Genomic DNA, 19,996 nt, shown 5'->3' with positions numbered 1-19,996 from the left:
CACAATACACTGTACCACGCCATGTTCCCTACCCAATACCCAGCCACGTGTCACTTTTGTCCAAACATGGGAACTCTCTACCACATTACCGTAGAATGCCCCAACACCCCTACCCAACCACCACTCCCCAACATCACCACACAGCAGTGGGTGGAGTTGCTGGCCAGCTCAGACCCCTCTACCCAGCGCATGCTGGTAGAGAGGGCAACGCGAGCAGGTCACCTCCAAGGCATCCTGGACTGAGGACGCCTCTCACCGGGCGGGCGCCCTAACATCGCGCTTGCTGTTTTGAATAAAGTTTATTCAATCAATCAATCAACCGATAATAAGTCAAACAATCAGTTGTATACTGAGCAAATTTCTCAATGCGTTACCCTCCAAGCCTAAGGTACTATTTTATCATGCATTAGTTTTTGATTCACTGCCGCGGCGGCCGCTTCTCTGGTGGAGTCGAAGCGCGGCAACACCCGTGTGTTTCAGGGCACCTTAACAATCCCCCCGTCGTAAAAATTAAAAAACTAGTGGCAAGACCTTGCAAGCACAATAAACACTACTACTCCTGACTCCCCCTCAGCCCCACAAAAAAAGGTAAAAATATCTGGTCATTTGTTCAAGGTGAGACAAAGCGACATAAGGTTCACTATACAACTTTCTCTACCGGCGATGCTGGTAACACGTCGCACACAGAGCGGATATTTCAAGTGCTCTCTTCGGAAAAGTGAAGGGTGTGCTTTGCGGCCTAACTTTTTTTCGAACTCCGTTTCACAAGGTCGGTATTAGTGTCACTCCAGTAAGCGGTTTTCTGCTGATGATAAGTGTACCGGTGAATCGAATATTCTCTTGCAAGACCACCCTAAAACAACACTTTTTGGATGGTTCTTAAAATTTCAGGATCTTACTTTCTCCAACAAGAGCGATACTGTTTTTTATTCCTCGCGAGTTCACATATTGCTTCGTTGATGTTAGTGTGACCCAAAGCCCAGTTTTTAAATGTGTACTACGCATAGCGTCTCGTTCATTATCAAGGAAGGATGTGAGAGAGCACGGCACACGCAATATTTTATTGCATATGAAAGAGCAGCATCACGGATTTCACCATTGCTTTGAGTTGTAAATGTGTACATATCAAGAAAGGTTTTTCAAATAACATTGGATATTCTAACTGAATGATGCAAGCTGCCTTGCAGCCACACTGTACCTTGAAATGATACCGGGCAAGCTAAGTCATTTCTGTGGTTGTGTGCAAGCGGAACTGTACACTTTTTCATCCGGCGTAAACTCGCCACAATAGTCGTGGAAGTTTTGGTCGCAAGCATCTGTTAGATACGGGTGAGTACTGTTCCCTGGTACTCTTAAGTGGCACTGAAAAGCGAGACTCCTTTCTGAAAAAAAGGTGATCAAAGAACGCATCAGAAAAAAATAGCAGGAAAAAGCAAAAGTGCAAAAAAACACCTTTTGTGCAAATGTCAATCAGTGATTTGCCTCATGTAATTAGAAATAGATCGCAATTGATTGTAGCACTAGCTGTAAGCAATACAGTGCCAGGGTAATTGAACTGTATATCTACAAGTAATACAAGGAATAGTAGGTTCTATTTTTATAAACCATCAATTCCAAGGTAGGTGGTACATGGGTTTCCTTAAATCCAGGAAACGATACCGAAGTGCTTTTAGGGCTGCCTAGATATTTTACTTATATGGTACTAGTAGTACAGGACGTCATTGGGCTAAAGTGAACAGAAGACAAAAAAGCGTATCTTGTCTAAATATATAGCTTGGCATACTCAGAAAACGAGTAAACTAGTCTCTCGGGCCATATATTTACAGTAATCTTTTAAATATACAAAAAAGAAGCTATCAGTCGCCCAACAGAGATTACGTCAACAACAACTGAATTGATGTGCCTGGAGCCACCTGCCTAACCACGGAATGAGAAGAGTGCACACATTCTCTTAAAAAAAACAAGTAAAATCATTCAGTTCCCATTATATTTCATAAGTTATAAAAAATGTAAAATGCGTAGGCATAATTCAAGCCGTATGACATTTGCAAGCTGTTAAGCTGCGGTACTGATGGCGTTTGCGATGGTTTCTGCTGCGAAGACGTATAGGTGGGATGCGTTGAAACGTTTAGCTGTCAATATCTTTGCTTGGCAACATTGTAAACGGCCACAGACATGGCCGATGCGCCACGGACACGGCGGGGCTAGGGCCACGGCGCCCGCACACGAAAGAAAAAAAAAACACCGGCGTGGTTCATCTGCTCCATTTCAACGCGATTCTAAACGGTGGTGTGAATAGAGATGTTATTATTCGCACTCACAATAGAGTCGCGGAATTACTTTGCTTATGGTGAGGTAGAGTTTGTTACGGGTACACAGTCATGTGCTTAGCACGCACAAGTACCGCCATCCCGCGGAGCCCGACGCAACCAGTGATGGCGCACTCACACGGTTCCCTGCGTGAGCGCATCGCCAGTTATTACAAGCAATATGTCTTACCTACCCCAGCCACCCACCGCCCGTTTTCATTACACTGAAGCCGATTGAACCGGCTCCATTCCGGAGCACCTTCTCGCCACCGCCGACCACTCTCTCACAACTGCTGTTGCCTTCGCAACCAACGATATCTCTTTCCCTTCTTTCTCTTTCGGCTAACACGGCTGTAGAGCCGTTATCCGATGGTTGCGGAGAACATACAGAAGCGCTAATCGGCATGAAAATGACCGAAAGCTGCCGCCGCCGTGGTGGCCTCAAATTCTACTTCGCCGACTAGATGGGAATTGAGCAGCCACCTGCCCGGCTTGGACGCCGGCAGGATACCATAATTCCTGCACTGGACACCACAGTTTGTTCCAATCACCTATTTATGTTTGCACGGGTTGCAGTGGGCGGAGCAGTGCACGTACAGCTCGGCGTGAAGCGCATACCTAGGCCAAATATCGCTTCCAATTATGCCCGTAGTACTGGTCCCAGATTTACACGGGGCAGTCTCATGGCTCAATGCGGCCTCTCAGCTTTACTTCGTAATCGAGTGGTTTTTGAATGGGTTGGTGTGTTTCACCGACAGTTGGATGCCTATGACGGGGGAGAGAAACGGACAGTCACATGCTTTTCCGCTGGAATTAGGGTCGATACCTTCCAGCATGAACTCGCCATTAGACGGACGCATGTCATTAGCTTGGTGAAAGAGCGGAAATAAAGCGTCTGCACGAACAGACGCGTGAATGGGGCAAAAACATTAGAAAGCCACTGCCGCTGTTGTTGCGTCTACCAGTTCTAGCTCATCGAGTAGCTGCGATTCCCTTTCGGATGAAACGCAACTTTCTCGCGTGGCACGCAGATATGGGGGTATATTCCTTGTTCAGCCTAAAGGGCTTTTAGAACACCATTTTTGAAGGTTTCTTTCACTTCTAAGCCCGCGTACATAAGCGCTGGCCGGCATGCACAGGTTTAGCAAAGGAGTGGGTCTACACGCGAAGCTATAGGTTTCATGCACCTACTGATGAGGTGTCCATTGTGCTGGCGATAGGAATAAACGCGGCCGTAAAAATGGCCAATGCTACTTTTGCCCGGTGTCCTATCAGTGGTCGAGCACATTGTGTGTGTGTGTTACACAAACCGTAAGATACTAGGACGCGGTAGTAAAACAGGCAGCTCCGTGTTTTTCCGCGAGAATGAAGCCCGGGTCATTTAGGTTTCATTAGGCCGATGGGCCAGCAAGTATGCCCTCATCGCCAATTACGAACAGACGTGTTTTCTTTCGCAGACTCCGTGGACTGCATCCAGCTTTGCAGGTCTTCCTTCTTCACAGAGTGAAAGGGCACTAATTTTTTGAGTGGTTATGTGTAGTAAAATTCCTGTTACCTCAAAAATCTGCGTGTACCAAGGCGGCGCTACGTAAGCTCATCTGTCGAACGGTAAATTTCAGCACAGCAGAGAGATTTAAAATAGCGTACGCAGCCGTGGGCAATGAGTTAATGTACGCTTCTTTGCGTTGTTTGCGCGTGCGCTATTATGCTTCAGTATATGGTAGTGTATATCATAACGGCAAGTTGCGCTTTCGCCTTCCACTGTCGTGCTCTTCTGTGGCCAGTAATCTGCCTGGGATAGAACAAATGTTTGCCACTGTAATTTTACCTGTTCAATTGCCTTCACCATGCTGTCGACCCGAAATAGGCTTTGTTGTGAAGCCGGCGGCTACAGCTATGCGCATTGTGATCGCGTTCGCTTCGCCTAGAAATGCGACGTTGTGCTCAAGAGGGTGGGCTGTGCTTGTAGTAATATTAAGAATTGCCAATAGCGACTATTCAAACCTGCACCGGGTATGTACAGTGCGGGTGAGAAAGGTCTTCTCGTTTTGCACCAAACTGAATTTATTGTTCATGGGCCCCGTAAATCGCACGAGAAGAGCGCTACCGTTACGATGAGCAGGAAGAAATCGATTACTCGTTGATTTCCTCTTCAGCCAAAAAGCGAATGCCGTGAAGACGTCCGAAGATGCCTGAAAGGTGAAAGATTTCTGCCATGAAACTCAATTATTAGTGTCCTTCAAGTGAAGTAAATGGCGTACGAAATCCTGGTCTTTCGGTTGAGGGCGTTTTGTGCAGTGGGGCAAAACACCGGCTATGCTTCCACTGCAGCGGATATAAGGTAGGGTGGTATATGTATCACGTTATGTACCTATTTCGTTCCGTACCGACCCCCAGCCATTTGTTAGTAATGGCTTGGGCACTCGTAAGAGATCTAGGTATATTTCTTGCAGATGGCCTGATAAGGAACTTGATTCGCAAAGCATTCAACACATTTCGCAATGAGCATTACCATAGTGGTTGTGTGCATTTTTTCGAGACAACTCTTACATATTTATGCCAAGTGTAAAAGCAACGAAAGGTCTGACAAGGCCATTTCTGCCTTACACGGCATGGCAAAACCAAGCAATTCAACATAGCAGAATTGAAGAAAATATTAAATTCTAGAGAAACAATATTCGGGATAACAAGTGCTTTTGGCGGACACAGTTTAAACACCTGACAAAATATTTGTTTGAATCAGGCACCTGGATACAAAGGATATTTTATGGTAGATACAATTGAAATAACACGGTATTTCTGCTGCATAAAAAAAGAATAAATGAATTGTCTAGTCCGAACGCTCGCAACACGTGCTACTCAGGGGAAAAATGGTTTTAAGCCCACATAGCTTGATAGTAGTTTGACTTAGACAAGATATTGTAGGGTATTGCTTCAATAGGCCTGGTATTTGTGAAACGAACCGCTCCCATATGCTGTCCAAACGCGTTTTCGGACTCCCTCTTCATACGCAGGCACTTCTTCGATGAGGCATCGTCAGGGCCCTCACAGTTGGTGCACTTGAGGGTACCTTCACTGCAGTGGTTAGCCGTGTGGGGCCCATCACATTGTGGGCATACACTGGCACTCCCGCAGACTGCACCTATGTGTCCAATCTTTAGCACTTGTGGTACTGAAGGTGTTTGGGCACATAAGGTCGGACAGGCTGACACAAATGACCCACCTTAACATGAGCGGGGAGGCTGTCGCCCTTGAAAATTATCTTCACGCATTTAGGCGTACCAATGCGGCTCACTTGTCTGATGACGACACCATTATCCGCAGGTTTAATTTGTATAGCCAGTCAAGAATGTCAAGGAAAGCAAAGGGGAGGATGCGGTAGATCGTTCAAACAAATAAAGAATTTTTGGAAGAAAGAAACTGTAGAAAAATGCCTGCTGTGTGGGATTCGAACCCACGACCTCCAGAATACGCGTCTGCTGCGATGACCACTAAGCTACCGGCAGGGCTGATTTTCCCCTCCACTTTCTCGGGTGTTTATTTTAAGGAATTTCTGGTCAGTGCTTTAGGGTGGTAGCCAGGGCCACTCGGACTACTCGGGGTGAAGAGGGCCTTCTTTTGTACCTCCGGGCCGCGACTCGAGCGTCTAGGACATGTCCAGAGTGGTCGACCTGCGTGGTCTACCAGAAGACTTGGTTCCTCCTGCTTACAGAATTTTTCGAAAGGACAGGTCAACCAGAGGTGGTGGAGTTGTCCTAATTAAAAGTAGCATTCAAGCCACCCGCTTGCCCGAAGTAGCGGACAATGGATGTGTGTGTCTTAAGCTTTCAATACTTGGGCGTTCTATTGTCTTGTACGCAGTTTACAGAGCACGCAATGCTGCAGCTGATTGTTTGTTGAATTTAGGAGCTCATATGCTAGCATATCTCAATCAAAATGTTATTACCGCAGGCGTGTATGACTATCCCGACATCAAATGAAGCAACTTGATATCCCTGTCCGATTCTGTACCTTCTAGTGTGCTGCTCGATATTATGCTGGACCACAATCTTACCCAAATTGTTCAACACCCCACTCGTACATATACATCGTCATGCTCTTCACTTGAGCTTTTTTATTCCTCGCACGAAGACTGAGCGCAACGTTTCTGTACAGCCTGGTATTTCTGACCATGAAATGGTTCACGTTTCGTTTCCGGTGCGGAATAGATCAGTGGAACCGACGCATGCTCATTAGACTGTTAATGATTTTTTTGCACTGTTACGACGCAGGTGTTGTAGATTATCTTAACCATCATTGTTGAGATTTTTATAGTGAAGACGGTCCTGTCTTGTGGAATAAATTTAAGCAAGTCTGTTTCTATTGCATTCAGCAATTTATTCATTTGAAAAAATAACCCGCAAAAGGATGGCCATCAAGGACAAGGTCAATTATACACCCGAACCGTAAGCCGAATGGCTCAGGAAAAACCGTGCCACCCCTGGCATTATCTCCGAAGTTCGTGTATCTCTTTCAAAAACGAATAAGCAAGCTTAAAACTTTTACGTTTAACACTACCTTGCCCACAATTATTAATGGAAATCCTCAGAAGTTCTGGGACTTTGTTTAGGAGCGTCAACCTACTGTTCAAAAAATTTCACTGAACGACAGCGTGTTAGTGAACCCGGATGCAATTGAAAAACAAGTTAATGAGTATTCCCGTAGTGTATGTTTCCTTTTCTTCCTGCCCAAACCACTGGATTTCGCTTTTCACCTCCAGACGTTAATTTTGTTTCCCAGGATAGTGTACTCAATTTGCTCCTGCGACTTAAAATAAAAACCTCACATGGTCCAGATTGCCATGCCGAAACTGTGGCTAAGTTACTAGTCGTGATAAAATAATGTTTCTTTAAATGAGCATTCGTGCCAATTGATTGGAACTTGGGCCGTGTTTTGCCGATTTTAAAAAAAGGGTGACCTTCAACATCCGAATTATCGACCGAGTGCTTTGATTTCATCCTGCTGTAAAATCCTGAAACATATATCTGCAACATGCATTGCTTACTTTCTCGATGAACATAATGTCTTGCCACCCGTTCAGCATGGATTCAGAAATGGGTTTCTAGCGTCACTCAACTTGTTTCTGTTGTTCGTTTAATTACACCTGTCGTTGATAAGGCTTGGTCAGGTTGACGCCTTCTTTTTAGATTTCCGCAAGGCGTTCGACCGTGTTTCCCATGATAAATAATTCCCAAACTACAGCTCACCGGACTTCCAAATTACCTAATTGCATTGTTATCGGCTTACGTAAGGGACCGTAAAAAGTATATTGATGTAAATGGGCGGTCTTCCGACCTTCTCCCTGCACACTCCGGAGCCCCGCAGGGCAGTGTACTGCGGCCCTTGCTTTCTTTTTAATTTAATTTAGGTATATTGGAAGTTATTGATGACTCACTCAAAATCCGCCTTTTTTCTGGCGATGGCGTTCCTTTTTCTAGCCCTCAATCCCCAAATAATCAGCTTGCTCTAAACCCAACACTTAGCAATGTTCTCCGGTGGAGCAATAAATGGGGTATGGAACTTAACTTGGTCAAATCGGTCTGTCTTCGAATTTCAAACAACAACAAAAAAACTCTGGTTGCTTCCTCTGTCATAGGAATAGGTAATACGCGAAAGGGAAATGTGCAGCCAAATCTGCAGTTGAGGATGATTTGGTGGTCGGCGGCTGTCTAGTGGGTGTTCTTAGCGAGTGACGTCCTGCTGGCGGGTCGCTTCGGCAAAGGTGTTCTGGCGTCCTATCCATGACGAATATGACGTCAATACAATCTTGGTGTATCCCGGCATATAACAATTTTGGGTTAAAATGTAAAAACCGGAAATTAACCAGAAGGACAATGTACTATTTAGTAATAAATGTTGCTTCCCCACAAGGAGACCCAACGCGGGGGGGGGGTGCACCCTTTACAGGCCGCTTGATTTCTTGAAACAGCGTCACTTCCGTAACGGATATGACGCATTTGAAATCGTCATGAATCACAGAATAAAACACCACTTTCGTCTTGAAAAAGCCCATTTTGTTTCAATATTCCGTTTCAGATCATCCCTTAATTCTCCCTTAATTCCAGTTAATGAACATAAATACTTTTGATAATGTTAACAAACACCCTAAGCTGTGATACGCAAATTGCCAATGTAGCAGTCACCGTTTTTCACCAATTGGGCCTTTTAAGGCATAAACTAGGAGAAGCTCTACCACAAGTCGAGTTGTTAGCGTACAGTAATCCTATTCGCCAGAAAAAGGAATACACTTCCACTGTCTGGGATCCACATACAAAGAAAACATCAACTCGAAAAAATGCAGAGACATGCAGTTTGCTTCATAATCTTCTTATATGGCAGAAATGCCTCAGTAACTAAAACAACGCAAAACCATGGATTGTAACCTTGGAATCTTGGCAAAAGTTTATTCGCATTAAGATTCTTTACTCTCTTAGTAAGCGGAGGCTCGTCTTGATGCCTCCCACTTCTTAACCCCGTCTATCAACGCGGCGAACTCGCCATTCACAGTCTTTATTCCTCATGCCGTTTTTTTTTTGCTCGGGCAGATTTGGTCAAATTTTCCTTCTTCCCGCGAACAGTCGAGGATTGGAATAACACTTCTGTAGAGGACCGGCTGTCGGTAGAGTGCCTTGAACCCAACGTCTACAATGGATACCTGTCGTGCTTTTATCGTCGCAGCCGCTTTTCTGTGCATCGTTTGGCTGACCGTTTTGTTGCGCTTCTTCACTGCTGTGACCAAACATTGCTGCTCTTGTTTTGCCATTGAGTTACTGATACAGTCGTCGCTGTCTTGGCTCATCTTGCATTGTTTGCAGTAGTTACACATTTTGTCGTTTGTTTTGTGTGTATGTGTGTGTGATATATGCAAACCACCTGCTCCGGCTAATGACCTGGAATATTTTAAAATAAATAAATAAACACTCTTGTGCCCAACATATATTGTTGTTTTGTCTCACCATTTCCGAGGACTGTGGAATAGCTAAGCGATCAGCCTTAAAAATGCAAGATGTAAACCTTTCATTCAATTCATGGATGTTTTAGTGTCTGGAAAAACTTGGTCTAAATTTGCTTTGGAAGTAAAATGTCCCCAGTCCGCAAACTTAAGTTTCCACCGGCGTGGTTTTGTCGGGATAATGATTGGTGATGATGTTACGCTAATTCGTACAGGTAAATGATCGCTCCCATATTGTTTGTCAATAACATCCCCCTTAAAATTGCTAAAAACACTCGGCGAACTAAAAGGCAAATTTCTCTGAGCTTGGCAAATTTCTCTGAGGCAAATTTCTGAGGCAAAAAGGCAAATTTCTCTGAGCTCATTTTCTCTGAGCTTGGACAGCAGTATGTATATTTGCAGGTGTTTAAAAGACAGACATTATTGCATAGAACAAAATCCTCTAAAAGCTTAACCCTTGCGTCAGGTTTTTCGCTCCCTTAAAAACAAGAGCGGGCATTAAAATTGCAAACTATTAAAAGCGGCTCTGGCAGTTGGTTTACCAAGTCTTCGAAATCTTGCAGTGTTACTGTGAGGTGTGGTTCAATGTACACACAGCCCACTGTTGTTTAAAATGCAAGCAGGGTGACAGCCACTGCTTCTAGCCTAGTTTTAAGTTGGTCTTCTCTAACTGCTATGCCATTTTGGACAATTATTGCCACTCCGCCCGCGAGCCTACTCGCCTGCTCTCGGTCGCAGCGGAAGACCTGGTAACCTTTCAGTATATTCTTGTGTTAAGGACATAAGTTTATTTTCTGAACACAAACGGCCACAACTGAGTGTGTGGCGAAGATGTGTATAATGGCGTTTGTATTATTTAAAAGTCCTCTGCAATTCCCGTGGACCAAAAATGCCATTTTGGTTTTTTGATGAACTGAAAACTAGGTTGTTGGTTTTGTGAATCGGGGCTTGTTTCTCTTTGTTTTGTCTAGGGAGTTCCGCCTCTCATTCGATGTAGAGGGCGCAGAACCTCCTTCAGTTGTGTCCACCGTCTCTTCAGAGACGCTGGAGGTTCGTGCAGGATGCACGTGTGTCGAAACGTGTGACCTCACCGCGTGGGGTTAGGTCTTGGAGACTGCCGAACCAGGGGGTCCGTGCAGCCCGCTTTGGAGGTGGTGGCGCAGGGCTAGCTGCTTCATCCAGGGGTGCGGGGGGCTTCCTAGAACCTCAGTCTTTTTGGCTTCAGCATGCGCCGAAGACCGCTGCGAGGGTGCACCCTGTTTCACCACAACGGAGTAGGATCGCGTATGTGCCGGTGAGAGTCGCCTCCACGCCTCGTGAAATGTTAGGTTCTCCATCACTGTGAGTGATTATTTCTTTTTCTTCTTGCTGGGCAAGCACGGGATTATGCTGCATAGTGGCTCTTGCAGTTCACACAGAGTTGTTGACCAGAATCGCAGTTCTCGGCAAGGTGTTCGTTGGAGGCACATTTGCCGCATGTCCCTTGGCCCTGGCAGCTCAGAGAGCCGTGGCCGTAGCGTTGGCATTTGTTGCATCGGCGTGGGTTTGGTATGTAGGGTCTAAGTTTTATCTTTGTCTAACCCACCTCTACAGATTCTGAATGGATGCTTGATGCGAAGGTGAGGCCGATTTGCTTAGTCTCAATTTCTTTGTTCTTCCATGTCATTTTAATTCTGTAGACATTTGTGACATTTTGCTCTTTCAGCCCTTCTAGAAGCTCCTTCTTGGACTAGTACTTTGGGTCGTCATCTTTGGGTCGACTTCGCGGACTGTATTGAGTGATCGCTGCTCGCTGACAGTTACAGAGATCTCTCCAAAACACGTTAACTGTGGCCGTTTATCTCACTGATGTTTGTAGAGTAGTTCTAGCAGGAGGTCTCCATTGGCTAGCTTCTTTATCTTGTAGTCTTCACCAATGGTGGCTGTGAGCTTTTCTGCAACTACAAATGGCGAGACAACTCGGGCAGTTTTGTCGGGGTCGTTACTGCGCACCATATAGAAGGGTGGAAAGTTTACATTTTTCGTGAAACATTTCGTGGTTACATCATGACTCCTCTCTACGAGAGGGATCAGTTGATCGTAAAAAGGAAGCCATAAAATAAAAAATATGTTCGGCCATGGTGCCAGCCGCCCACCATGGTGCCCAACAAGAGGACGGGACAAACTCATGACAAGTCCTGCCCACGCCAGCTGTACACCATGATTATAACCAAATACGGCTGAGCTCAGGGTCGTTCGCCACACAAGGTTAACCCTAGCCGTCAGAAAAAACAGAAGCTGAGAAGCAATGAGATGACAGGAAGGTTGTTAAAAAGAAGACAGGAAAGTTAAAGATGAAGGGGAGGATAGGAAAAGGCGGCTGCCGAGTCCCCCCGGGCGCGTCAGACTGGAGGCGCCGTCTATGAGAAGCGGTAGCCAAAGTGGTGTGTTGCCTTCGCCAAAGGGCCTTAAAAGTACAAGCACTCGGCGTCGGCTCAACATCTAGGATCCTCTTTTCCCCAGACACGGCACTTCCACGCACAGCTACACGTGGGTGCTCGGGGTCCGTGGTGTCGCACAGTACACACAAACACCTACTTTAACAGATGCCCCCTGCGGGGGGGGGGATGGGAGGTAAAGGTTGTTTTCACTGGCGTTGCGCACATGCCGGCAAACATGTGTGTCGCCTTACCAACCGACACTCGGCCACAATCATAGCGGCGCACACATCAGGCGGTCCCAACAAGATCAAAAGCTTTACCTTGTTGAGAAACGACGTTTATGCCTTTCACTGTAAGGGATGTACCACAAGTGTTCCTCTACACGGCAGAATGCGCCCTCACCTGTTACGTGGTTCCGCCGCGCGTATAAGGTTACAGAGCCAGTGGTTATCGGGTATCTTTGTGTCACCCGGCGCTCTCGAAAGGATTCGCTTCGGCGTCCTGTTGTCTATGCTGGCCGCAGCTCTGGATTAGGATGTCACCTGGCTTTGACCTTCGTTGTGCAGGCCACTGAGTGCCAGGTACCACTCCCTAGTACCCTCTGTCGAACACTTCATTCTAGCGGACACTGAAGTGGTTGGGACCGCAGCAGATTCCCACAAACTTGGCAGAACCGCAAAACATGGAATTTATCCTCATCAAAGCAATCTCACACGTATCTATGCTTCACAGTTCCTTTTGACACTTCTCGTCTCCCGGACGCCGCATGATGCCAGCGAGCAGTGTTCAAAACGTGTTCTGTGTGACGGGATAAACCACACTGAAACAAATCTTTTCTGCTCTTTCCCTCGCATTTGTATTCTTTACTCTTCTTTGTTCTACTGTAGCATAACTTCAAAATATCGCAGTTAATATACCTGTTGACGCCAATGCCGAGACGAACGATGCGAAGTGCTGGGCGACATGTAGGCCGCCACCACACAATGTGACTTCAATTAATCATGTATCTGTTTACGCCACCGCCTTGAATAAGGTTTAAACGCAACCGACGATGCACGCGGGTGTTTTTTTTTTCTGCGAGATGTGGGCGCAAAGTGCATGCGCACACGCAGTGGCCATGGAAACAGCGGTTTTTATTGTTATAAAGTGAAGAAATCGCCCGGTGAACTCTTCAGGAAATATCAGTTATAGAAGAAGGGGAAGGCCAATAACACGAATGTGGGATGAGATTTGGAACTTCGGTGTAAACGTTGGACTGAAGTATCGCAGAACAGGAGTGGTTGGAGGTCAATCAGAAAGACCTGCGTCCTGCACTTAATAAGAACAGTCTGATAATGATGGTCATGATGATGAATAAAATGCAAGTTCTTTACGCATACCTCCTTGTCATTTTTAGGAAACCAGGCACTACACCTTTACCCAATTACACATTCAAAGTAATTTCAAATCTTACCCGTGAATTCGATGAAGCGATGAATCTTGTAATGAAGCCGATGGTTTAAGGACGACGATGGGTAGGGGGCGCAAATCGTTCGGGTGAGGGATTTGTTTGCGGTCGTCTGAGTTTTCAATTTGACTCGCAGGCATTTCGCGATTTGATCGTTGGTGTTCGGAATCTGACTTCTAGGCGGCTTCCCTTTGGTCCTCGACGCTTTACTTTGATTTCAGCTGCTGCTACTTTGGCCCTTTCCTGTTTGATTTTTGCACGCTAGAAAACTTGGAGTTTCAATCATCGTCATCGTTCGACAGTGCGCATTTGAAGTTTTTCACACATTGTAGAGATGCAGGTCATAGGTACAGAGGGCAACACCCTTGTCTATAACACAGGTTTTGTACTTAAAGCCTTATCTTGTCTCGGCCGAAAAACATTTAAAGAAAACTATTGCGTCATTCTGAAGTCTAGACCATATATTTTGACCTCAACGTTTTTAGTGACAAGTTTGTGTCCGCAGTTTTGAGATGTAACCAATTGAAGTTGAACTCAGTGTTATAGACAAGGGTGTTGCGCACCGTACTTTAAAGTATCATGAGACACAGTGTGCCTATTGGATGGACTAAGCCGGTGAAGTAATTAATAAACTTAACTTACCGTGGGTATTCGTGAGTTCCAAGGAACGTTAATATGGAGATAAACATATAAACAGCTGATCGGCGGAGTCTACAAAACTCTTTAGAAAAAAATGTCAGAAATATGATCCGGAGCCGTAAATATGCGTTTCTCGGCTTAAGGTATGGCAATAAAAAAAGAAGCACATTTCTTGCGAGAGGTGCATGAGAGGCCGCTTTCTTTCAGTGATCGTTGGTATTGGTTAAAGCTATCTTCTTCGCCCAATAAGCGGCGCTGTTATTGCATCTACCGTTTGATCGAATACTGAGTGGGTTAAGTGTGCACTCTAGCATTCAGGGCTGAGCACAATCCTGATAATTGCTGGTAACAGTCTTTATCACAAGTTAATGAACATGATGAATAACCACGTGCGTGCTCAGCTTCTGCTTGAGGCAAAAAACAAGTACGCCCATTTTCATTTGTTCGATGTTTTGGACTACGTTCTAGATCCCCAGGTGCCCAAAATTTTTCTGGATCATTCCAAAATGGTGCCACTCCTAACATGTGCAGTTTCTGCACGTTGAACACCACAACCAAAGCATAAAAATTTAACCGCTCTATCTGGCCACTTGGTCCGACACTTGGTGTTTTGTGTTATTTAATTTGTTTGAAGACAGACCCATTCCCTGCAATTGAAGCTTTCTTGCGTATTTTTTAGCTGAGTATGATGGTTCACAAGTATAATGTTTCTTGTAAAACGCGCGTACCTTTCACCCAACTTCACTATAGCCATCACGTAAAAAATATGTAACCAGGACTGTGGCAGAGATATCGCACTGAAGAAAAATTTTGCAATACATTGTGATGATGCTGAAACCACTGCGTTCCGATGACGATGGTTTCAGGGAATTTTTTCCTGTGGGCCGTTAAAAAGAATAAACCTGGTTTCTTTATATTAGAGGTACCGGATTCCTTGAACATTTGTTGTAACGTTCCAACCGGGAACTCACAGTCTATGTCTCGTAACAGCATTTATGGAGCCTCCTAGCCCCACTATAATCGCTTCTATCCCACTTTCTTCGTGATATAAAATCTTCGGAAAAGGAATGGTTGCAGCTATAGACAAACTTAAGCCGGAGCCAAAAGAGAACGATACCATGAGGCTCAATTATATGTTCACCTTTTTCTCTGATCTGGCGCACTTATAGCTAGTACAGTCGCCCACAGTCTTAGCTTGAGCAACGCTTTACTCACTTCTCGCATCCTCATGCTTTGACACAAGATCATTTACCACAACTGCTGCATTTCTTTCACGCTTACGGGGCTTTCAACCCTCTAAATTTGTTCGAACCGTTTTTATTAAAGTCTTTTGAGATATTTCACGCTAAACATCACTGTGATGCTTCAGCTAAGCCGGTGAACGACCGCACCACAGTCCTCCAATGAAACATTTGTGTGCATTTAAAAAGGGCTTTATTGATGTTTTTGCTCCCATGTAATGGAACACTGCTCCCCGACAATGCTTGCACGTCCAACACACAGAAGGGGGTGTTAACCAGCTTCATCCAAGTATACTGCTGGTTTAGACAAGATATTGAACCCGTCTATCTTTTACGCAGACAGAGAGGGCATTTCATAAAAGGTGTGGATATTAAAGCGTTGCAGATGCTGTTTGAAAGATACGTCATATCTACAGCTGGGGGATTGTGGCTCTCGCATGGACGCCACAAGTGTGGGATCCCTCCCAGATAGGCAGGGTACAATTGAAGTTCCTCAACAGCATTACCAACAGGGTGTATGTAGCGATGGACCAGGACACAGTCTCTGCGCATGAACACCTACTGGCTTCGAGTAAATGACGAGGATGTGGAACGTCCGTAGCCTCAATTCACCAGAGGCTTGGTCCGGGGGTTTGCTCCTTCGTGTGCGTTAAATACTGAACCCAGGCTGCACAGTGCATAGTTGAAGGGACAGCTCAGAAGCTTTCTATCCAGTTTAAAAGCCATTCATCTAAAATAGCACATAACGTTGATTGATTGTGGGGTTTAATGCGCCGTCGCAGCACAGGCAATGAGGCACACCGTAGCGGAGGGCTCAGGATTAATTTTGACAACCTGGAGATTTCTAACGTGCGCCGAAATCTCGTACACACGCGCATTTTTGCTTTCCGCCTCTAAGGGAAAAGCGGCCGCCGCAGTCGGAAATAGAACCCGCGACCTTGTGCTCAACACCGCAATTCCTAAGTCACTGATCCACCACGGCGGGTGCAGATAAGGTTTCAAAGTCCTGCTCAGAACACCCTATTGCTCTTTGTTTTGGGTAAAGACACACTCTAGGAACACTTGCTGCTTGCGATAGCTGTGACAATACCGATAAATATTTGCCACTTCAGCTGTTAGGTACAAAACTCTTTCAAAGACAAACGTTGTGCGAATCCAAGTCAGCCTGCTGGTCAGTTTCTCTGAAGCGTCTTAGAGGGGGAAGGAGTTGGATAGTGTTTTCGGGAGCTACGTTATATTTCCCCCATGAGAAGTAAACCCAAAAGCGGGTAACACTAGAATAATATCCTTAAAGAATTTCGTACGCGTTCAAATTGAGCTTACAAAAAATTACCTTCATAGAGGAAGGCGTGCTCTTCAACTATGTGGGGTATTGTTTTTTCTATTGTGTTTGTTTAAGTGTAATGCGTGTCAACGGTAAACATAAAAACTGCATTGACATTCATAAGAATTTTATATACATACTTATGATTTGCCATTACACCCCTGCAGACTCTCCGTAGTATAAATTTCCGATGCACATGGAGGCAAAACAGGAGGAAGATGGAGCATGACCACGAACGCAAGTGCATAAATGCGACAGGGCAATAAATATACCAGGGTACTGCCAGCCATTCCTAATGGCGATTGCAGCCAAAGGTGAGGAACCGGAAGATTGGTCTCACTTTTGCCGCAGCAGGCTTGGGTGACTTGTCGTGACTCTTTCTATTTGGACTGTGCCTTCTGTAAAAACTATACTACACCTTACTTCTTGTCTCTGCTATGTAACATATTACGCTGGAGGTTACGGTGTTTGTTATCCTCGTCGGTAAGGTTCACATAACAAGGGGTATCATTGCGTATTAGCATCGGTTCTCAGGCCATGTCATTTAACGACAATCCCCATCGAACGGCTTCGATCGTCATTCTGTTTCACCCCAGATGAGGGAGAACGTTCAGCTGCCAGGATATTGTTGACATTGCGGACATGCTCAGAAGACACGAGCGTCTCACCTTTTACAACTGCTTGGTTGAGACTTTAATACAAGCGCCGACTACCTTTTTTACGAGCGCAACAAACGTAATCTGCGAGATGTTTTAGCTTCCCCGTGCGTCAGAGCCATGTGAGCTGGCTAGCTGGTGCGTGTGCAAGCAGGTGCTTTGAGACCGATTTGAAGGGCCCCTAAGCAAACGCCTTGCGGCCGCAAACCAGCTCGCTTCCCAGGCGTAAACATAATTGAATGCTGTATGACCAGCTAGACACTCCGATGTGTGAAGTGCACTTGGCAGATAGTTGAAAGACATCGCTGATGGCTGTTTCACACTGCTCATTTTAATTACAGCATGAGGGTCAACACAATAACAAAAAAGTTACGGTTCCTCGCACTAACGCGTTGGATTTGAAGGTAGCGCAGCTCTACGCAATCTTCAAGACCATCACTACATTTAGGTTCAATATTGCAGCCGATTTGTTTCTCCTTCGCGTCGGGAACGACCTTTTCTCCATCATTGTTGCTATAAGTGTGAGCTTCCCTAACTTTTTGGCAGTGATAATTCTTTCACATTACCTTGAAAGGGCGGGGGGCGTAGGCTATGACGGGTCTTTGACGTCCGACCAAGTGTTGCCACGATCACGGCAAGCAATAGAGTTCTATTGGCCAATCTTGGCAAATCTAGCCATATGCTCTAGTCGCGGGGACCTCCGACCGCGCACTCTGGCCGGTCGCCGCGAGGCGCGCAACACAAGCGCTCGGAATTTGATTGTTTTTTTCACCTCCCAGGTGGTCGCCTTCAGACACGCGCTCTTGTGCGGTGGGCATGTTTTTGCTTTTTTTATTCTAAAAAAATAACGATTTACAAAACAGCTTCCTGCCGACTGTAGTCACTACTTCCTGCCTACAGGTGCTGACCATATTGTTCGCTCTTGGTCCACCACCCAAAATATTTCGACTGCCTACCACCCGAAATCCAGCGGTCTTGTAGATTAGAACAACCAAAAATATTACGGACATTCTCTCGATGTACGTCTTAGCACACCCGCAAAATTGCGAGCATGCGTTATTTACGTCCCCTGTACTAAAAGAACTCTCTTCGAAGGCATGGTAGGATTGACCCTGGTGTTTCATTTACGTAAGAGAGGCGACCTGCCCAATGAACACGTTGCTTTCGTCTTGCACAGCTCTAGTGGAGTACGATCACGAAGCCATCACCAGGAGCTAACTCACTTGGCAGGTGGTTTGTGTAAAACCTTCAGTGCTTGAAACGTCAAAAAAACCATGATAAGATGGCTGCCTCGGGAGCATTTACTATTCCTCTGAAACAATCGTTCTATGCTGGTTCGCCAAAGACGACCCGGACTGTCTGATCAACTTTTGTGTTACACCGGCCCGTAAAGTGTCTTGCGCCAGGTGAAAGACGTGACCTGGCAAATTTCCCCAGCACTACTTTGTGTCCACCAATTCGCCATCAAACAGATATAGTTAACCGCCCAAAGCTTAACCCCTGGAACTCACCTACTCCTTTTTCTGATCCGTAGCACAGGGTGCTGCCTCTCTTCCAGGGTATTCGATTCGAAGGCACGCGGAGACAAGACAATAGATACATAAGGCAGGACCGGAAGCTCAAACCATAAAAGACCACAAGGCTATGATATGTGCGATGCCAGATATCCCACAGCGCAACCAGAAAACAATAAGTAAGAGGCCTCGCTTTTGCGGGACAATCTTGCGTGACTTATTGTGACTAATCCCACTTTAACTATGCCTGGTGAAAAATACCTGTAAATACTTTATCTCTCTTTGTCTTCGTAGGAATATCTTCAAACGCAAACAAAGTTCGGCAGAATGTATAACGGGTACATGTGGGAGTGTATGTTTGCCTGTTATTCTGTGTTTCTCCCAGCCACTCTTGGAATACACTTTTTCGGTGTTTAGTGGCTTTGCGCCACTCTGTCGCTCCATGGGGTACACTGCGATGGTGCAAAGTCGAGAGAGAGAGAGAGAGATAAACTTTGTTTTGAGGAAGTGGCTCGAGGAGAATCGAAGTCCTATTGGTGGTGGCAGGTAACGGGCTGAAGGCCAGCGAAGTGGCTCGAGGAGAATCGAAGTCCTATTGGTGGTGGCAGGTAACGGGCTGAGGCCAGCTCCATCCTGGACGTCTTCTCCTTGGCTTAGGTTGGCGGTCCCGTGGTGGCCGTTGGCTGGTGCCTTCCGGCGACCTCTTCTGCCCTCTTGACCAGGCGGACCGGTAGGTCCGGGTCAGGGCTAGGCGTTTTCGGAAACTTGATTAGTCGTTCGAGGTGAGCTACCATTGATACCACCTGGAGGTATATCTGAAGCGTCTCATGCTTGCAATGCACCCAACGCTATCTTCAGCACTCCCAGGTGCCATGAAGTGCAGTGGAGCTAGTCCCGCGGGTACGCAACCTTTCCCGATTGCGGTGGCCGTCGATAGAGGCACCAGAATTTTCGTATGCGGCAGTGAGTCACGATACTGAACTAAAAGATACCGCACCGGAAATGGCTGTTACAGCAGCTGCTCTGCGGTTGGAGAAGCATAGTATGGAAGCTCGCCGGGGCTCAGGAAGAGCAGCACGTCAATATCATATTGCAAAGTGTTAGAACTTTCGATGGCGACGAAGAGCACACAGGCACCTATCTCAAGAGACGCATAGGCGATGACGAAGAAGAGGACAAGGCGAGGTGACAAGATGGCTGCATAAAAGACGATTTCCTGTACAATATTGTGAATATATCTGCATTTCCCAGACGGCGGCCTTCTTCTTTTCCTGCCTGGACGTTCTTACACACATATTCGTGCAGTATTTTTGATATCACGCTCCAACTGTTGGTGTTCGGGGTCTCTATATGTGGCTGTGAGCAAATTAGCATTTGGGGCGTTACTAGGAAGGTGCTACTAAGATAGTCAACAAGAACGAATAAGGTCTGGTTTATTTGTGAGCTCTGGCGACG

At 45.9% G+C, this 19,996-nt stretch overlaps 1 protein-coding gene across 1 annotated transcript in view; it reads right to left on the bottom strand.

Moving 5' to 3' along the window:
- Positions 1-1,040: 1,040 nt before the first annotated feature.
- Positions 1,041-19,996, bottom strand: part of LOC144141422 (uncharacterized) — a 98,718-nt gene continuing 79,762 nt past the window's right edge. Inside the window, exon 6 of the mRNA XM_077672986.1 lies at positions 1,041-1,382. Within this exon, the coding sequence (XP_077529112.1) occupies positions 1,225-1,382 (158 nt within the window). The 3' untranslated portion in view covers positions 1,041-1,224. The remainder of the gene's footprint in view (positions 1,383-19,996) is intronic.

This window comes from Haemaphysalis longicornis, unplaced genomic scaffold (genome assembly GCF_048455015.1).
Source record: "Haemaphysalis longicornis isolate Haplotype H1 unplaced genomic scaffold, Haemaphysalis longicornis Haplotype H1 scaffold_6, whole genome shotgun sequence".
NCBI lineage: Eukaryota > Metazoa > Arthropoda > Arachnida > Ixodida > Ixodidae > Haemaphysalis > Haemaphysalis longicornis.
This window is presented reverse-complemented; position numbering and strand designations above follow the sequence as displayed.